At 48.9% G+C, this 12,831-nt stretch overlaps 1 protein-coding gene across 11 annotated transcripts in view; it reads left to right on the top strand.

Annotated features, from left to right (window-relative positions):
• The window catches only part of KMT2C (lysine methyltransferase 2C), a 228,757-nt gene extending 221,590 nt beyond the window's left edge, over window positions 1-7,167 (top strand). For 10 of the 11 annotated variants that reach the window (XM_066385396.1, XM_066385386.1, XM_066385393.1 and 7 more), the window contains 6 exons: window positions 118-260; window positions 526-694; window positions 2,515-2,631; window positions 2,987-3,060; window positions 3,671-3,779; window positions 5,659-7,167. In XM_066385396.1, coding sequence (XP_066241493.1) covers window positions 118-260; window positions 526-694; window positions 2,515-2,631; window positions 2,987-3,060; window positions 3,671-3,779; window positions 5,659-5,751 — 705 coding nt within the window. In that variant the 3' untranslated portion in view covers window positions 5,752-7,167. The remainder of the gene's footprint in view (window positions 1-117; window positions 261-525; window positions 695-2,514; window positions 2,632-2,986; window positions 3,061-3,670; window positions 3,780-5,658) is intronic. The other variant, XM_066385388.1, reaches the window with a different exon arrangement.
• The last annotated feature ends 5,664 nt before the right edge of the window (window positions 7,168-12,831 follow it).

Raw genomic sequence — 12,831 nt, 5'->3', positions numbered from 1 at the left:
TGTGAGATGGCCTGTAGTCTTGACCAGGCCGGTTAACATCTCCTCTCTCTCTCTCTCTCTCTCTCTCTCTCTCTCTCTCTCTCTCTCTCTCTCTCCCTCCTTCCCTCTCCTTTTCAGCTCCCGGGGGTTGAGGCGTGTGAGAACTACACTTTCCGCTATGGCCGGAACCCGCTCATGGAGCTCCCTCTTGCCGTTAACCCCACAGGTTGTGCCCGTTCTGAACCCAAAATGAGTGCCCATGTCAAGAGGTTTGTGTTAAGGTATTTTGTTTTAACTTCACCTAGTACAGCCCAGGGTTTCTAGGCGTCTTAGTGGTTTTTGTGCTTGATTTGTCTGCTGCTTACAAACCCTGCTGTCTCCGGCTGCGTCTGCGCCTGGGCCCGTCCAAGGGCACGCCGTGTGGCTCTCGCTAGGCGGCTTTCTGTGTGTGTGCTTGTTGAACATCTGGCCTGGTGTGGGGCATGATTCAGAGACGTCTTCAGTTCTCCCTTCTCCTTTCTCCTGTGCGTCTGGCCTTGTCTGCAGGCCTCACACCCTGAACAGCACCAGCACCTCCAAGTCCTTCCAGAGCACAGTCACCGGGGAGCTGAACGCCCCGTACAGCAAGCAGTTCGTCCACTCCAAGTCCTCGCAGTACCGGAAAATGAAGACCGAGTGGAAATCCAACGTGTATCTGGCTCGGTCCCGGATTCAGGTGGAGAGGACGACATTCTTGGGGAAGGAGGAATGGGGTGGGAACGTCCAGTGTGAAAAGGGCAGTATGTGGCTTTGTGGACAGGGTCCTGTGGTTGGAATCACATCAGATCTTGCAGGGGTTTTTTTTTATTGTTGTTTTATCCTTTTTTTTTCCAAGTGAGAGGAGGGGAGATAGAAAGACTCCTGCATGCGCCCCGACCAAGATCCACCTAGCAAGCCCCCATTTGGGGCTGATGCTCTGCCCATCTGGGGCCGGCTCACAACCAGGCTATTTTTAGCACCTGAGCCGGAGGCTCCATGGAGCCATCCTCAGCATCCGGGGCTATTGACCTTGAACCAATCAAGCCATGGCTGTGGGAGGAGGGGAAGACAGAGAGCGGAGAGGGGGAGAATGGGTGGAGATTCAGATGGTCACTTCTCCTGTGTGCCCTGATCAGGAATCAAACCCGGAACGTCCATATACTGGGCCAATGCTCTACCACTGAGCAAACCGGCCACAGCCAGATCTTGCTGGTCTATAGCTCTAGCAAGTCTGTACATAGCCTCTGCATATGGAGTGCCCTCTAGTCCAGTGTAGTGATCTCCATACTTACCACGTTTTGGAGTCCTAGTTGTTCACTTCCAAGTCATCTCTGGCATTGATCAGATAAATCGAATTCCCCTGCTTGTTTTTGTCGCCCAGAAAACAATTTATCTCACAGAGGAAGATCTCTAACTTAGACTTCCCTCCTGTGTGCTCCCAGCTGGGGCCCGAGGAAGGGCGTGTCTGGGTGTCCACAAGTAGCACGGGGTCTTCCTTACGTCTCTCCATTGCCTTCGAGTTGGTTTTAGGTGAGAACGCAGAATCTCAGGTTGGGATAAGAAAATACAGATCTTCACGGAATTACCCGTATTTTCCATATGTTACTTTCCCAGAACTTGTAACACTACGGACTACAGATGGGTGTGTGTGGTGTGAGATTTGTTAGGTGGCTGGTGCCGATGGCATGAGCTGCCACAGGAGAGACATGCTGTTGTGTTTTCTCGCCAGTTCAAATTCCTGTATATTTCTTCCACAGCCTCAGAATTTTAGGGAGAAAAATACTGCCTTTCCTAAGAACTTTTCTCCGTTCTGGCTTTCCTGATAATTAAATTATCTTTTCCTGTTTCTCCCTTTTTCGCCCTTGCTTCTAGGAACTCCTTGTCAAATTGGAAAGCTTTTTACTGCCTTATAAATTAAATCTTATAGTTAGCCCCATTTTCACTTGATTAAGTTGGTTATCATTTCAAACCCCTTTAGAAATAGCGGTGGGACGAAATACCAGAAGCCACTATTAGCCTGTTTAGCTGGTAGGATCTTAGCACGGTATCTGGTAGACAGAAGAACACCTGATAGGAACCTAAGCTGGGTGGCTCGGTTGGTCAGAATGTTTACCCGAGGTGCCAGGGTTGTGGGTTCGGTCCCTGGTCAGGGCACATACGGAAACAGCCCGATGTTTCTGTCTCTCCTTGTCTCCACTTCGCTATCTCTAAAATCAGTAAATGAACTGACAGGCAGAGTGACCAGCCAGCCACAGGTACTCTCATAAATAGATCCTAAGAATTTAGCGTAGAAAAGACACTAAAGGTAGCGACAACGTAGCTTTATGTGCTACCAGTGGCCTAGTCTTCAAGTGTCAGAGAGCATATTTAGTTAAAAAAAAAAAAAAGATCACCTGAGTTCAGGTGACGTCTCCAGCATGGCTTCTGATGGGTACTGTGCGTGGGAGAGAAGGCAGGTTGGTTGTCCAGGGAAGCCAAGTGTTCTCAACGTGGCAACGCAGACCCTCTTCCTTGCAGGGGCTGGGTCTCTATGCTGCGAGAGACATTGAGAAGCACACCATGGTCATCGAGTACATCGGGACCATCATTCGGAATGAAGTAGCAAATCGGAAAGAGAAGCTCTATGAGTCTCAGGTGAGGGCCACAGCCACCCTGTTCGTCCTTGTGCCACACACAGCCTGAGAGGCAGGGCCGGGGCCGGCTGTCATGCTGGGTTCAGTCCTGAACAAGAGCTGTCTGTCCATCTCTGGAGATCGTTATCTCTTCCCCGTCTTTCCCATTTGCCTTCTCTTCATCTGGTGGTGTTATTTGTGTAGTGAGGCAACCTACCAATTGCCTGGTTTCCACTGGTAGCCCATCAGGTCCAGTGACAAGTCCGGTCGGTTTTACATCCCCAGCAGGTGTGATCAGGGCTCACAGCTCACTCTCGATGTAGCCTTCCTGACGTGGCTGCGACCACGGAGAGAGATTTGAGTCGTTTCTCTTGCAGAACCGCGGTGTGTACATGTTCCGCATGGATAATGACCACGTGATTGATGCAACGCTCACAGGAGGGCCTGCGAGGTGAGACCAAACAGTCAGATGGGGGGCATTTTGCTGCCAGGCAGATCGGTCTGAACGCAGTAACCTTTGTGTGGGGGACTAAAGATTTCAGGGCAGATAAGTTTCATGACAGTTTTTCTGTATTTTTCTGAACTGAGAAGCAAGGAGGCACCCGACTGGGATCCACCCAGCATGCCCACCAGGGGGCGATGCTCTGCCCATCCGGGGCTGCTGCTCTGTTGCAACTGGAGCCATTCTAGTGCCTGAGGCAGAGGCCATGGAGCCATCCTCAGCACCCGGGCTGCTCCAATGGAGCCTTGGCTGCGGGAGGGGAAGAGAGAGACAGAGAGGAAGGAGAGGGGGAGGGGTGGAGAAGCAGATGGGCACTTCTCCTGTGTGCCCTGACCGGGAATCGAATCCGGGACTTCCACACACCAGGCTGATGCTCTTCCGCTGAGCCAACTGGCCAGGGCCTCATGACAGTTTTTTTACTTAAAATCATATATGTATTTGTCCTTGTTCAGTGACTGGGCCCATGGGAATGTCATTAGAGACAGGTTTTCCCAGTGTGCTGTGAGTTTTTCAAAGCTTGTTCTAGTCAACTTGAGTTTTCTGAAATGGCGGTTTGCAGGTATATCAACCATTCGTGCGCACCAAACTGTGTGGCTGAGGTGGTAACCTTTGAGAGAGGACACAAAATCATCATCAGTTCCAACCGGAGAATCCAGAAAGGAGAAGAGGTGAGAGAGCAGAGCTCACCTGCCTTGGGTGGGTCCTGGGGGGTGTGGTCGCCCCTTTGCTTGGTTCACCTGCTCAAGGCTTGTCCAGCCTTCGCTGCTTAGAAACACTGTCCCACAGTGGGTCCCGGTTTGTCCCCTGTGGTAGTTCTCTGACGTTCTTCCACACTCAGTGTTGAGTATTGACGGCCGCCCCACACACACACACACTCCGCCATCTTTCTTTCTTCAGCACTCAGGCGGGGTCATTTCCTGTGTCTCGGGCTCCGTCTTATCCCCTTACCTGGCCACAGTTTGGCGGGGTCCCTTTCTTATAGAGTACACCTGGCACCAAATGGCCAAAGCATGCCGTGGTGTCCTTGCCTCCTGAGGTCTCAGGATGACAGTGGCTTATGGGCAGTCACCACAGGGGTGGCAGGCTGCAGGTGCAGGGGCATCATCTGCTCCAGATGGCTCGTTGTCACATGTATGAGGAGTACAGGCTTAGAGGCTTTTCACAGCGACAGGTTTTCAGTTTGGCTACTTTTATCTTTCTTTGAAAATGCTTAATACTGAACTTGATGTGTTTCTTTGGTCTCCCAGGTGACTGTTGAGATTATTATTATTTTTGATTGATTGATTTTAGAGAGGGAGGGAGGGAGGAAGGTACTGTGCCTGCTCCCACTTATTTTAGCTGTTCCACTTATTTTTGCATCCCTTGGTTGATTCTTGTATGTACCCTGACCTAGAATTGAACCCACAACCTTGGCACCAGATGACACTCTAATCAGCTGAGCCTCCCGGCCAGGGCTGGATCATGATTAGTCTGGCTTGCCTCGTTGGCGTTTCCCGCCTCTTTCACGAGAATGTGATCAGCATGCATGGAGGCCGTCCCTGGATCAGGAGTTGGCGTTCACCGGAGAGCCCCCATGGAGCAGTGTGGGGTTCTGTAGGGAGCCTCCTGTTTAGGGGGATGAGGAGGCTGAGTGTCTTGTCATTGTCAGAGGCCCCCTGCCCATTGTGAACAGAGCTTTGGGATTCTGCTTGTGTTTTTTAATCAAGAATTGACCCAAGGTTCCTTTTGCACATCTTGGGGTAACGTGATGAGCAACTAAGAGCAAGTATGCAAGGAGCCCAGTACAGTGCCCATGGACCCCAGGACTATCTCAAGAGTCTTGTCTGTCCCCTACCACGTTTGGCAGGGTTGGGGGTCCAGGGCCTTGTACCCCAGGACCCCAGCTTGACAACAGGGCTGGGCCGAGATGTCAATACTTGGGCAATCCTTATAGAAAGACACGTTTGAAATAGTGTTTTCAGTGAGGAACCAGGAAAGAGAGAAGGTGGTAGCTGGCAAGGGCGGTTCGTCTCTGCCCGACATGCACACCCATCAGCAGTGAGGGGAGGACCCCGCCCGGCGCGACAGCTGCGGGGCAGCAGCGGGGAGGTTGCAGACGGGCACCTGCTCAGGCCAGCCACCCTTTCTCAGCTCTGGCTCAGCCTGAGCATACTGCCTCCCGGTTTCCTCTGTTTCTTGGGGATCCCAGGTCTACACAGCCAGGCTTGTTTCTTTATTTCTCTTTTCAAGGCCCCCCAGCCCCCATGCCCCACACCCAGACCCTGTGGAACCTCACTAAAGTAGGTCTTCCTGTAACTCCTGTATTTCTGTTGGTTGGTTGGTTGGTTGTTGAGCCCTGGGCAGACAGAAGCAGGGGACCGACCGACCTCCCATCCCTTCCCTCCCCCCTTCTTCTCTCCCCTCCCTCCCCTCCCCCCTCCTTTTCCCTCTCCTTCCCTTCCCTTCCCTAACCTTCCCTAACCTTCCCTTCCCTCTCCTCCCTTCCCCACCTCCCCTGCCGAGGCCCCCTCCCTGGCCCTCCTGACTCTGTGTCTTTGCCGTGGGCAGTTGTGCTATGACTATAAATTCGACTTTGAAGACGACCAGCACAAGATCCCCTGCCACTGTGGAGCCGTGAACTGCCGAAAGTGGATGAACTGAGCGCGTGCACTCCTCACTGTCGCGGAGGACGGCTCATCCCTTAGGAAGAAGCAATTCAACGCACCGTTTGGATTTGGCAGCAGAAAAAAAAATTTAAAAAGATGTTTTTTGTTTTCTGTTTTATGACTTATGAAAAAAAAAAAAAAACTAAACTAACTTCTGGGAGTTCTGGTTTCCGTGGTCCTGCAGGTGAAGGCAGTACTGGAGACTGCTTGAGACCCGAGCATCTCCTGAAGCCGCTCAGAGGAGCCAGAATGACAGAACGGTCCAGCACTTTTTTTTTTCCTATTCTTTGTTTTCTTTCTTTCTTTTTTTATTTTTTTATTTTTGTGGGTGGGTTTTTTTGTTTTTGTTTTTGTTGTTTTCTTAAGTCTCACTAAGGAGAACTTACTGGGGTAAAGAGCCGACGGCTGCCCTGCCCCGGGGCGGGGCCTTCCTATGAATGTAAGACAGATCACCAGCGAAAGGGAGATGCCTAAAGTGCTGGCCACGGCCTTATCTGAAAAAGGGGCAGGCCCTCTAATTTAAAGTTTTTTTTAAATAAAAGTAGACACCACTGAACAAGGAATGTACTGAAATGACTTCCTTAGGGATAGAGCTAAGGGATAATAACTTGCACTAAAAATACATTTAAATACTTGATTCCATGAGTCAGTTTATTGTAGTTTCTTGATTTCTGTAAAATAAGAGAAAAACTTTTTGTATTTATTATTGAATAAGTGAATGAAGCTATTTTTAAATAAAAAAAAATTAGAAGAAAGCCAAGCTGCTGCTGCTGCTGTTACCTGCAGAACTAACCAACCCTGTTACTTTGTACAAATGTGTAAATATTTTGAGGAGAAAAAAAAAAATACAGTATAAAAAAATAGTTATTGACCAAAATGCTACCAAGGCTCTGCAGCAGCTCGGGTGCTTATAAAATGTTCATAGGGATGTTACAATATAATTTTGTGTTATTAAATATGCCATGGTAATTATGTAATAACCAAAATTTTGACCTAGAGGGTTTGGAGTTTTTTCTTTTTGTTTTCCGGGGGGAAACTACAAGTCAATTAGAACTTGTTTTTATACACCCTTACTTCTGATAGAACGGAGTGTACACCATGACAACTTTTGTATAGCCGTTTTGGTAATTTAAACTAATTTTTTTCATATTGTTGCATCCCTACTTTCTTCAGTCAGGTTATTTTGTGCTTACAATTTGTGATAACTGTGAATAACTGCTTACAAAAAAAAAAAAAAAAAAGACACCCATGGAGGCTGAATTTTCTTCAGCAGAAGTAGTTTTTGATTAGAACTTTGTTTCAAGCCGCAAAGAATCATGTAAATGTACTAGGATCATGTAGCAGGAACTCGGAGCTAACTCTTCTAGTCTTTTATTTAACAAAAAATACGAAAAAGGAAAAAAAAACAAAAGGAGGGATATGATACGTGTGCAGGCTGCAGGACTCTAGCAGAAGGGTTTCTTGGAAGATGTAATTTTAAAATGTGTTTATATGAACTGTTTGTTTACATTTCTTTAATAAAATAAAAAACACACACACTGTTTTGTGTTTGCTTGTAGAAACTGAATCAGCATTTTGAACCAGGTTAGCTTTTTATTTTATACTTAAAAAATTCTGGTACTGACACTTCACAGGCTGAGTATAAAATGAAGTTTTTTGTGTGCACAATTCAAGTGGACTGTAAGCTGTCAGTATATTCAGTGATGCAGTTCTGAACTTGTATATGGCATGATGTATTTTTATCTTACAGAATAAATCAATTGTATATATTTTTCTCTTGATAAATAGCTGTATGAAATTTGTTTCTTGAATATTTTTCTTCTCTTGTACAATATTCTGACATCCTACCAGTATTTGTCCTACCGGGTTTTTTTGTTTTGTTTTGTTTTCTGTTCTGTATAATAGTATCTAATGTTGGCAAAATTTTTGAATTTTTTGAAGTATACAGAGTGTTATGGGTTTTGGAATTTGTGGACACAGATTTAGAAGATCACCATTTACAAATAAAATATTTTACATCTATAAAAGCCCCCGAGTCCTCAATTCACCCCTTCCGTGTTCTGGTTTGAGCTCTGAAACTGGGTGATTGCGTGAAACGCTCCGATGGCCTGGTCCCACCTTTCAGAACCACAGGCGTTGTTCACTAATTTCGTTTTCCTGGAAAGGTTGAGACGCAAGTTTATAACTCGTTGCAAATGGGCTCTTTTCCTTGAAATTGATGGTTTCCTTTTCAAGTACCAAGGTCTTATTTATTCCCTGTAGTCTGTTTTTCTTTTCATTGTTCAACTGCTCTCCTAGATTTATTCTATGTAGTGGAGACTTCATTTCCACACCATTTAATATATTAACATATTTAAGAAGATTAATAAGAATTAACATTGCTCAGAATCACCCCCTCCCATCAAGATCTTCCTTTGTTACTTAGTATAAGTTCTATGTGCTATGTGAAACATGTTTTATTGTAAAATTTTTTATTTCTTCCCTTATAGTTGATAAAGGCATGTTGTATGAGGTTCAGGTGTACAATATAGTGCTTATAGATTACACAGTGATTGTCCCGGTAAGTCTAGGACACTTCATAGTTATTGCAGTATTGGTGACTGTATTTCCTATGCTGTAATTGACATCCCCGTGACTGTTTTTTGTAACTGGGCAATCTGTACTTCTTAAGTCCTTCTTCACCTTTTCATTGACCCCCTAACTTTCTTCTATCCAGCAGTCACCAGTTTATTCTCTGTACTGTGAATTTGCTTTTTTTGTTCATTTATTTTGTGGGGTTTTTTTTTTTAGATTCTACATATAAGTGACATTATATGGTATTTATCTTTGATTTACTTCATTTAGCATAATAACCTCTAGGTCCAGCTATGCTGTCACAAATGGTAAGATTTCATTCTTTTTCATGGCCGAGTAATATTCGTGTGTGTGTGTGTGTGTGTGTGTGTGTGTGTGTGTACACACACATCTTTTATTCGCTGGTCTTTTGACACTTGAGTTGCTTCCATATCTTGGCTATTATAATTAACAATGCAGTGAACACAGAGGTGCATATACCTTCTTGAATTAGTATTTTGGGTTTCTTCTGATCTATACCCAGAAGTGAAACTCTTGGGTCATAAGGCAGCTCCATTTTTAATTTTTTGTTTAGGTAACTCCATCCCGTTTTCCGTAGTGACTGCACCAATTTGCAATTCCACCAGCAGAGTCTAAGGGTTCCTTTTTCTCTGCCTCTTCACCAAACATGTGCTGTTTGCTGATTTATCGATCAGAGCCATTCTGACAGGTGTGAGGCTGTCACACCTGTGGCTTTACTTTGCACGCCCCCCATCCCCCGGCGATCAGTGATGCTGAGCATCTCTTCCTATGTCTGTTGACCACCTGTATGTCCTCAGCAGAGAAATACTCTATTCCTTTGCCCATTTTTAATGAGGTGGTTTTTTTGTTGAGTTGTATGAGTTATTGTTTTATTCTAAAAGAAAGTTTTTTGGTGGAAACTTGAGGGTTCTGTGTATCATATGTTACCTGCAGAGACTGGGTTTACTCCTTCCTCTCCAGTTTGGATGCCTGTTGTCTGTCTGCTGTGGCTAGGGCGCCAGTACAGTGCTGAATAAGAGTGGTGAAAGTGGATAACATGGTCTTGTTTCTGATGGTGAAGGGACAGGCTTTCAGCCTTTTTCTTTTGGGTGTGTTCCCTCTGTTCCCTGTTTCATGAGAGTATTTATCATAAATGAATGCTGGAATATTTTGGTCAAATGCTTTTTTCTGCATCTATGGATACGATCATAGGATTTCATGCTTCTGTTTATGTGGTGAATCGCATGAATTGACTCGCAGATATATCGGAACAGACCTTTCGTCCTAGGAATTGAATCCATCGTGATCTGCAGCTGGTTGTTTGCTATGCTGGGCTTTGGGGCTGCTTAGCCAGAGGGTCGGGGCTCACTGAGGCTGGCTGCTGTGGGTTTGGGGGACCCCTGAGGGGGAGATTGTAGGGGGTCAGGGCTCACTGAGGCTGGCTGCTGTGGGTTTGGGAGACCCCTGAGGGGGAGATTGTAGCAACATTGGCAGCGTGGACTGAGGCTGGGTTCCTGTGTGGAGAAGTCACCAGAGGTGGCTCCGGCTGAGTGTGAGTTGGGTTTGGTGGCATCTTAGGGCATATTGGGGGACAGGGTGGGTTGTGCAGCATTAGCCAGATTGATGGAGACTCATGTGGTGCCCACCTGTGCCCGGCCAATCGGGTGTTGGGGGGGAGGCCTCTACAAAGGAATAATTCCACTGGGCAGCACTTCTGTCCCCGAGTTGCCCTGACTGCCGCCATCCCCCGCTGGCCCTCACTCTGAAGTTAGCTTACTTCCTCCCCGTCTCTGTTCCCCGGTACTTTGGGAGCTGCTGTCCCAGAGACTGAGCCCAGCGTGAGTCAAGTCTGTTGCATGGCCCCCTTGAGACCTGCAGGGCCAGGGCCACTGTCAGGGACATGATCTCTGCTGGTTTTCACGGCCAGGTGTCGCTGGGGACTTCTCTTCCTGGGCTGGAGGCCTGTTTGGGGGCGTGGACCTCCACAGCCAAGACATCCCTCCGATCGATCTTGAACTGCAACATGTGGGTGTGGGACCAGCCCGTCCTGCGCCTGGGCCCCTCCTGCTGGCGTCACCGTGGTTCCTTATCTCCTTGGTCACAGGACTCTGTCCAGCCAGTCTTTAGGTGGTTCTGAATGACTGGTCGTGGGAAGTGAGCATTTATCTACTCCGCCATCTTGACTACAAGTCCCTCAACATTTCTATGACAGACTTCGCTTGTGCATCTGGAAATCTACCAGCCGACCAACATCCTGGAATGCTGTTCTACACCATCCACGACTGGTGCGGCGTCTGTTTCAGGAGGCCGGAGAGGCCGGGGTCTGCAGGGGTCTGAAACCACAGTTGTCACAGCAGCCACCTCCTCTTTGCCCCTAGACTCGGGTTCTGACCATGGAACATGGGAGGGAGGACACTCAGAGTCCTCGCAGAGCCGGGGAGCTGCTGTCTGTGGGCGTAGATGCCAACTCCTTGCCCCACATCAAGGAATGGCAAGAAGGATTAGTGTAGCCGTCAGGTCTGATCTGAGGTCTCACGGCAGGAGGAAGAGTGGGAGGTGATGAATCTAGGAAGAGACACAGCATGAGGTGAAGTGTCTGTTGCACCCCAAGTCATGGAAGATGCTTCTCTCTGCGTGGCCACCTGCTGGCCCAGACCCCACAGCGGTTCCCAGGGGTAGAAGTCGGGAGTAGCAGAGCCTATATTCTTCCCCGTCAGCCTCGGCTTACTGGTCCTGGAGTGCAGCAGTCGCTTACGTTCTTGGACCACGTGCTCCACGTGTCTGCTAAATGTGTAACAATCACTGGGGCGTAACAAATGAGACAGCTGTGGTCCTTGGCGTTGCAGGACCTGTACTCCAGTGGGGGAGATGGACTAAAACAGGCCATTTTTTAAAGCGGAAATCTAACGTGGTGGGCTGGGAGGCAGGAGAGGCCTCCCTGAGCTGACAGGTAAGGGCAGCCCCTGAGGAGTGAAGAGACAGGCAGTGGAGGGACAGAGGTAAGGACTTCCTAACCATGTGCAAGAGTCCTGAGGTCTGAGAGAGGCACAGAACAGAGTCAAGAATGCCAGGAACACGGAGTGGCCAATTAGAGGAGAGAAGCAAGGCCCAAGTCGCGGGGATTCCAAGTGCAGTGGGCAGCGCCCCAAGGGTCTACTGGGACCTTGACCCAACAAAGGATGCCTTGTGCTGCTGCTGCTGCTGCAGAGGAGGGGTGGCTGAGGACGAGGACGGCTGGGGGGACAGCAGCGGGGCCCACGGGAGGCGGAGTGTGGCATCAGAGCACGAGAGCAGCAGGACTGTCCTGTTCACAGACTTGCTCCGTCAGCTCTTTGCAAGGACAGTCTCCACACCTTCGCCGCCTCCTCCTCCTGCCTGCCTGCCTGATGTGGTTTGGGTTTTTTACTTTATTATTATTTTTTAAATTTAAAGTTCTGTAACATCGGTCGGAAAAATGACTTCTCAAAACCCCCCCTCTTGCAGGAAAGCCCAGCTCTGCAGTCATGCTGGCTCCCGTGACGTGAGGACATCGAGCCCCAGATGCCAGCACCCCCAGACACGTCCCCGCAGTCAGCTTCCCAAGTGCCCGAGCAGCACAGTGGACTTCTGGAGACCGGGATGTTTCCTTCCAGTGCTGCTCACTGAGGCTTCGGGCGCTTGTCACCTTGTCATTAAAGCACAGTGTCCAGCGGCCACCAGCATTCGAGTAGCTGCCTGAAGCAGGCCGTTCCTCCCTCTGCAGTGTCTCCTTTCGGTCCGTTCTCGGGCATGTGGAGTGAGAAGGGCTGCATTTACTTTGTTTAAGCAGAGAAGAGACCTTGATTTAGTTTGTGACATGCTGATGCCACACTGGTGGTTTTCCGGGATCTTCTGCCCCCACAGGTGGGTTCCATCAGGCCCCTCAGAGGCAGCCCCTCTCCGCCCCCCAGTGTCCGGGTTCACTTCCCACCCAGACACGGCTGAGGTCCCGGGTAAGACCTGTCTGTTCCCAGAGAAGCAGCCTCCCCGTTTCTCCACGGCAGCCACACGCCTCTGCTCCCAGGACGGGCTGTGCCCATTCGGGTTTGAGGTTCTCTCTGCCTGCCAACTCGGGCTCTCATATTTGAAGACTTTCTGGGGCTCCAGAAATTATTTTCACCTGGTTCTTATATTCCAGCCACTGGGACGTGCGTCTCTGCTTCACAGAGACAGGTCCGCAGGGGCTCACCCTCCCGCCCCGGGGCGTCGCACCCGGCTTCTGCACCCGGCACACTGCAGTCCGCCCAGCCTCCACGTGCTGCTTTTGACTTTCCATGTGCGCTGTCCCCAGGGTCCCATTCCGGGCTCCCTTGCCCTCTGCAGGCTGAGCTCGCCCAGTGTGTTCAAGATGATGGCGACTTTCTAAACACCTCCCTTCTTAGCTCCAAACCCTGAGTCTGTTACCATTAACGCTACACTGAACTCTGTTTGTTTTCTTCCCGCAAAGCCACGTCACTAATATTTCCTGTCAGTGGCAGCTCTG

Source organism: Saccopteryx leptura, chromosome 5, assembly GCF_036850995.1.
Source record: "Saccopteryx leptura isolate mSacLep1 chromosome 5, mSacLep1_pri_phased_curated, whole genome shotgun sequence".
Lineage (NCBI taxonomy): Eukaryota > Metazoa > Chordata > Mammalia > Chiroptera > Emballonuridae > Saccopteryx > Saccopteryx leptura.
The sequence above is the reverse complement of the archived record's forward strand: the minus strand, read 5'-3'. Positions and strand labels throughout refer to the sequence as shown.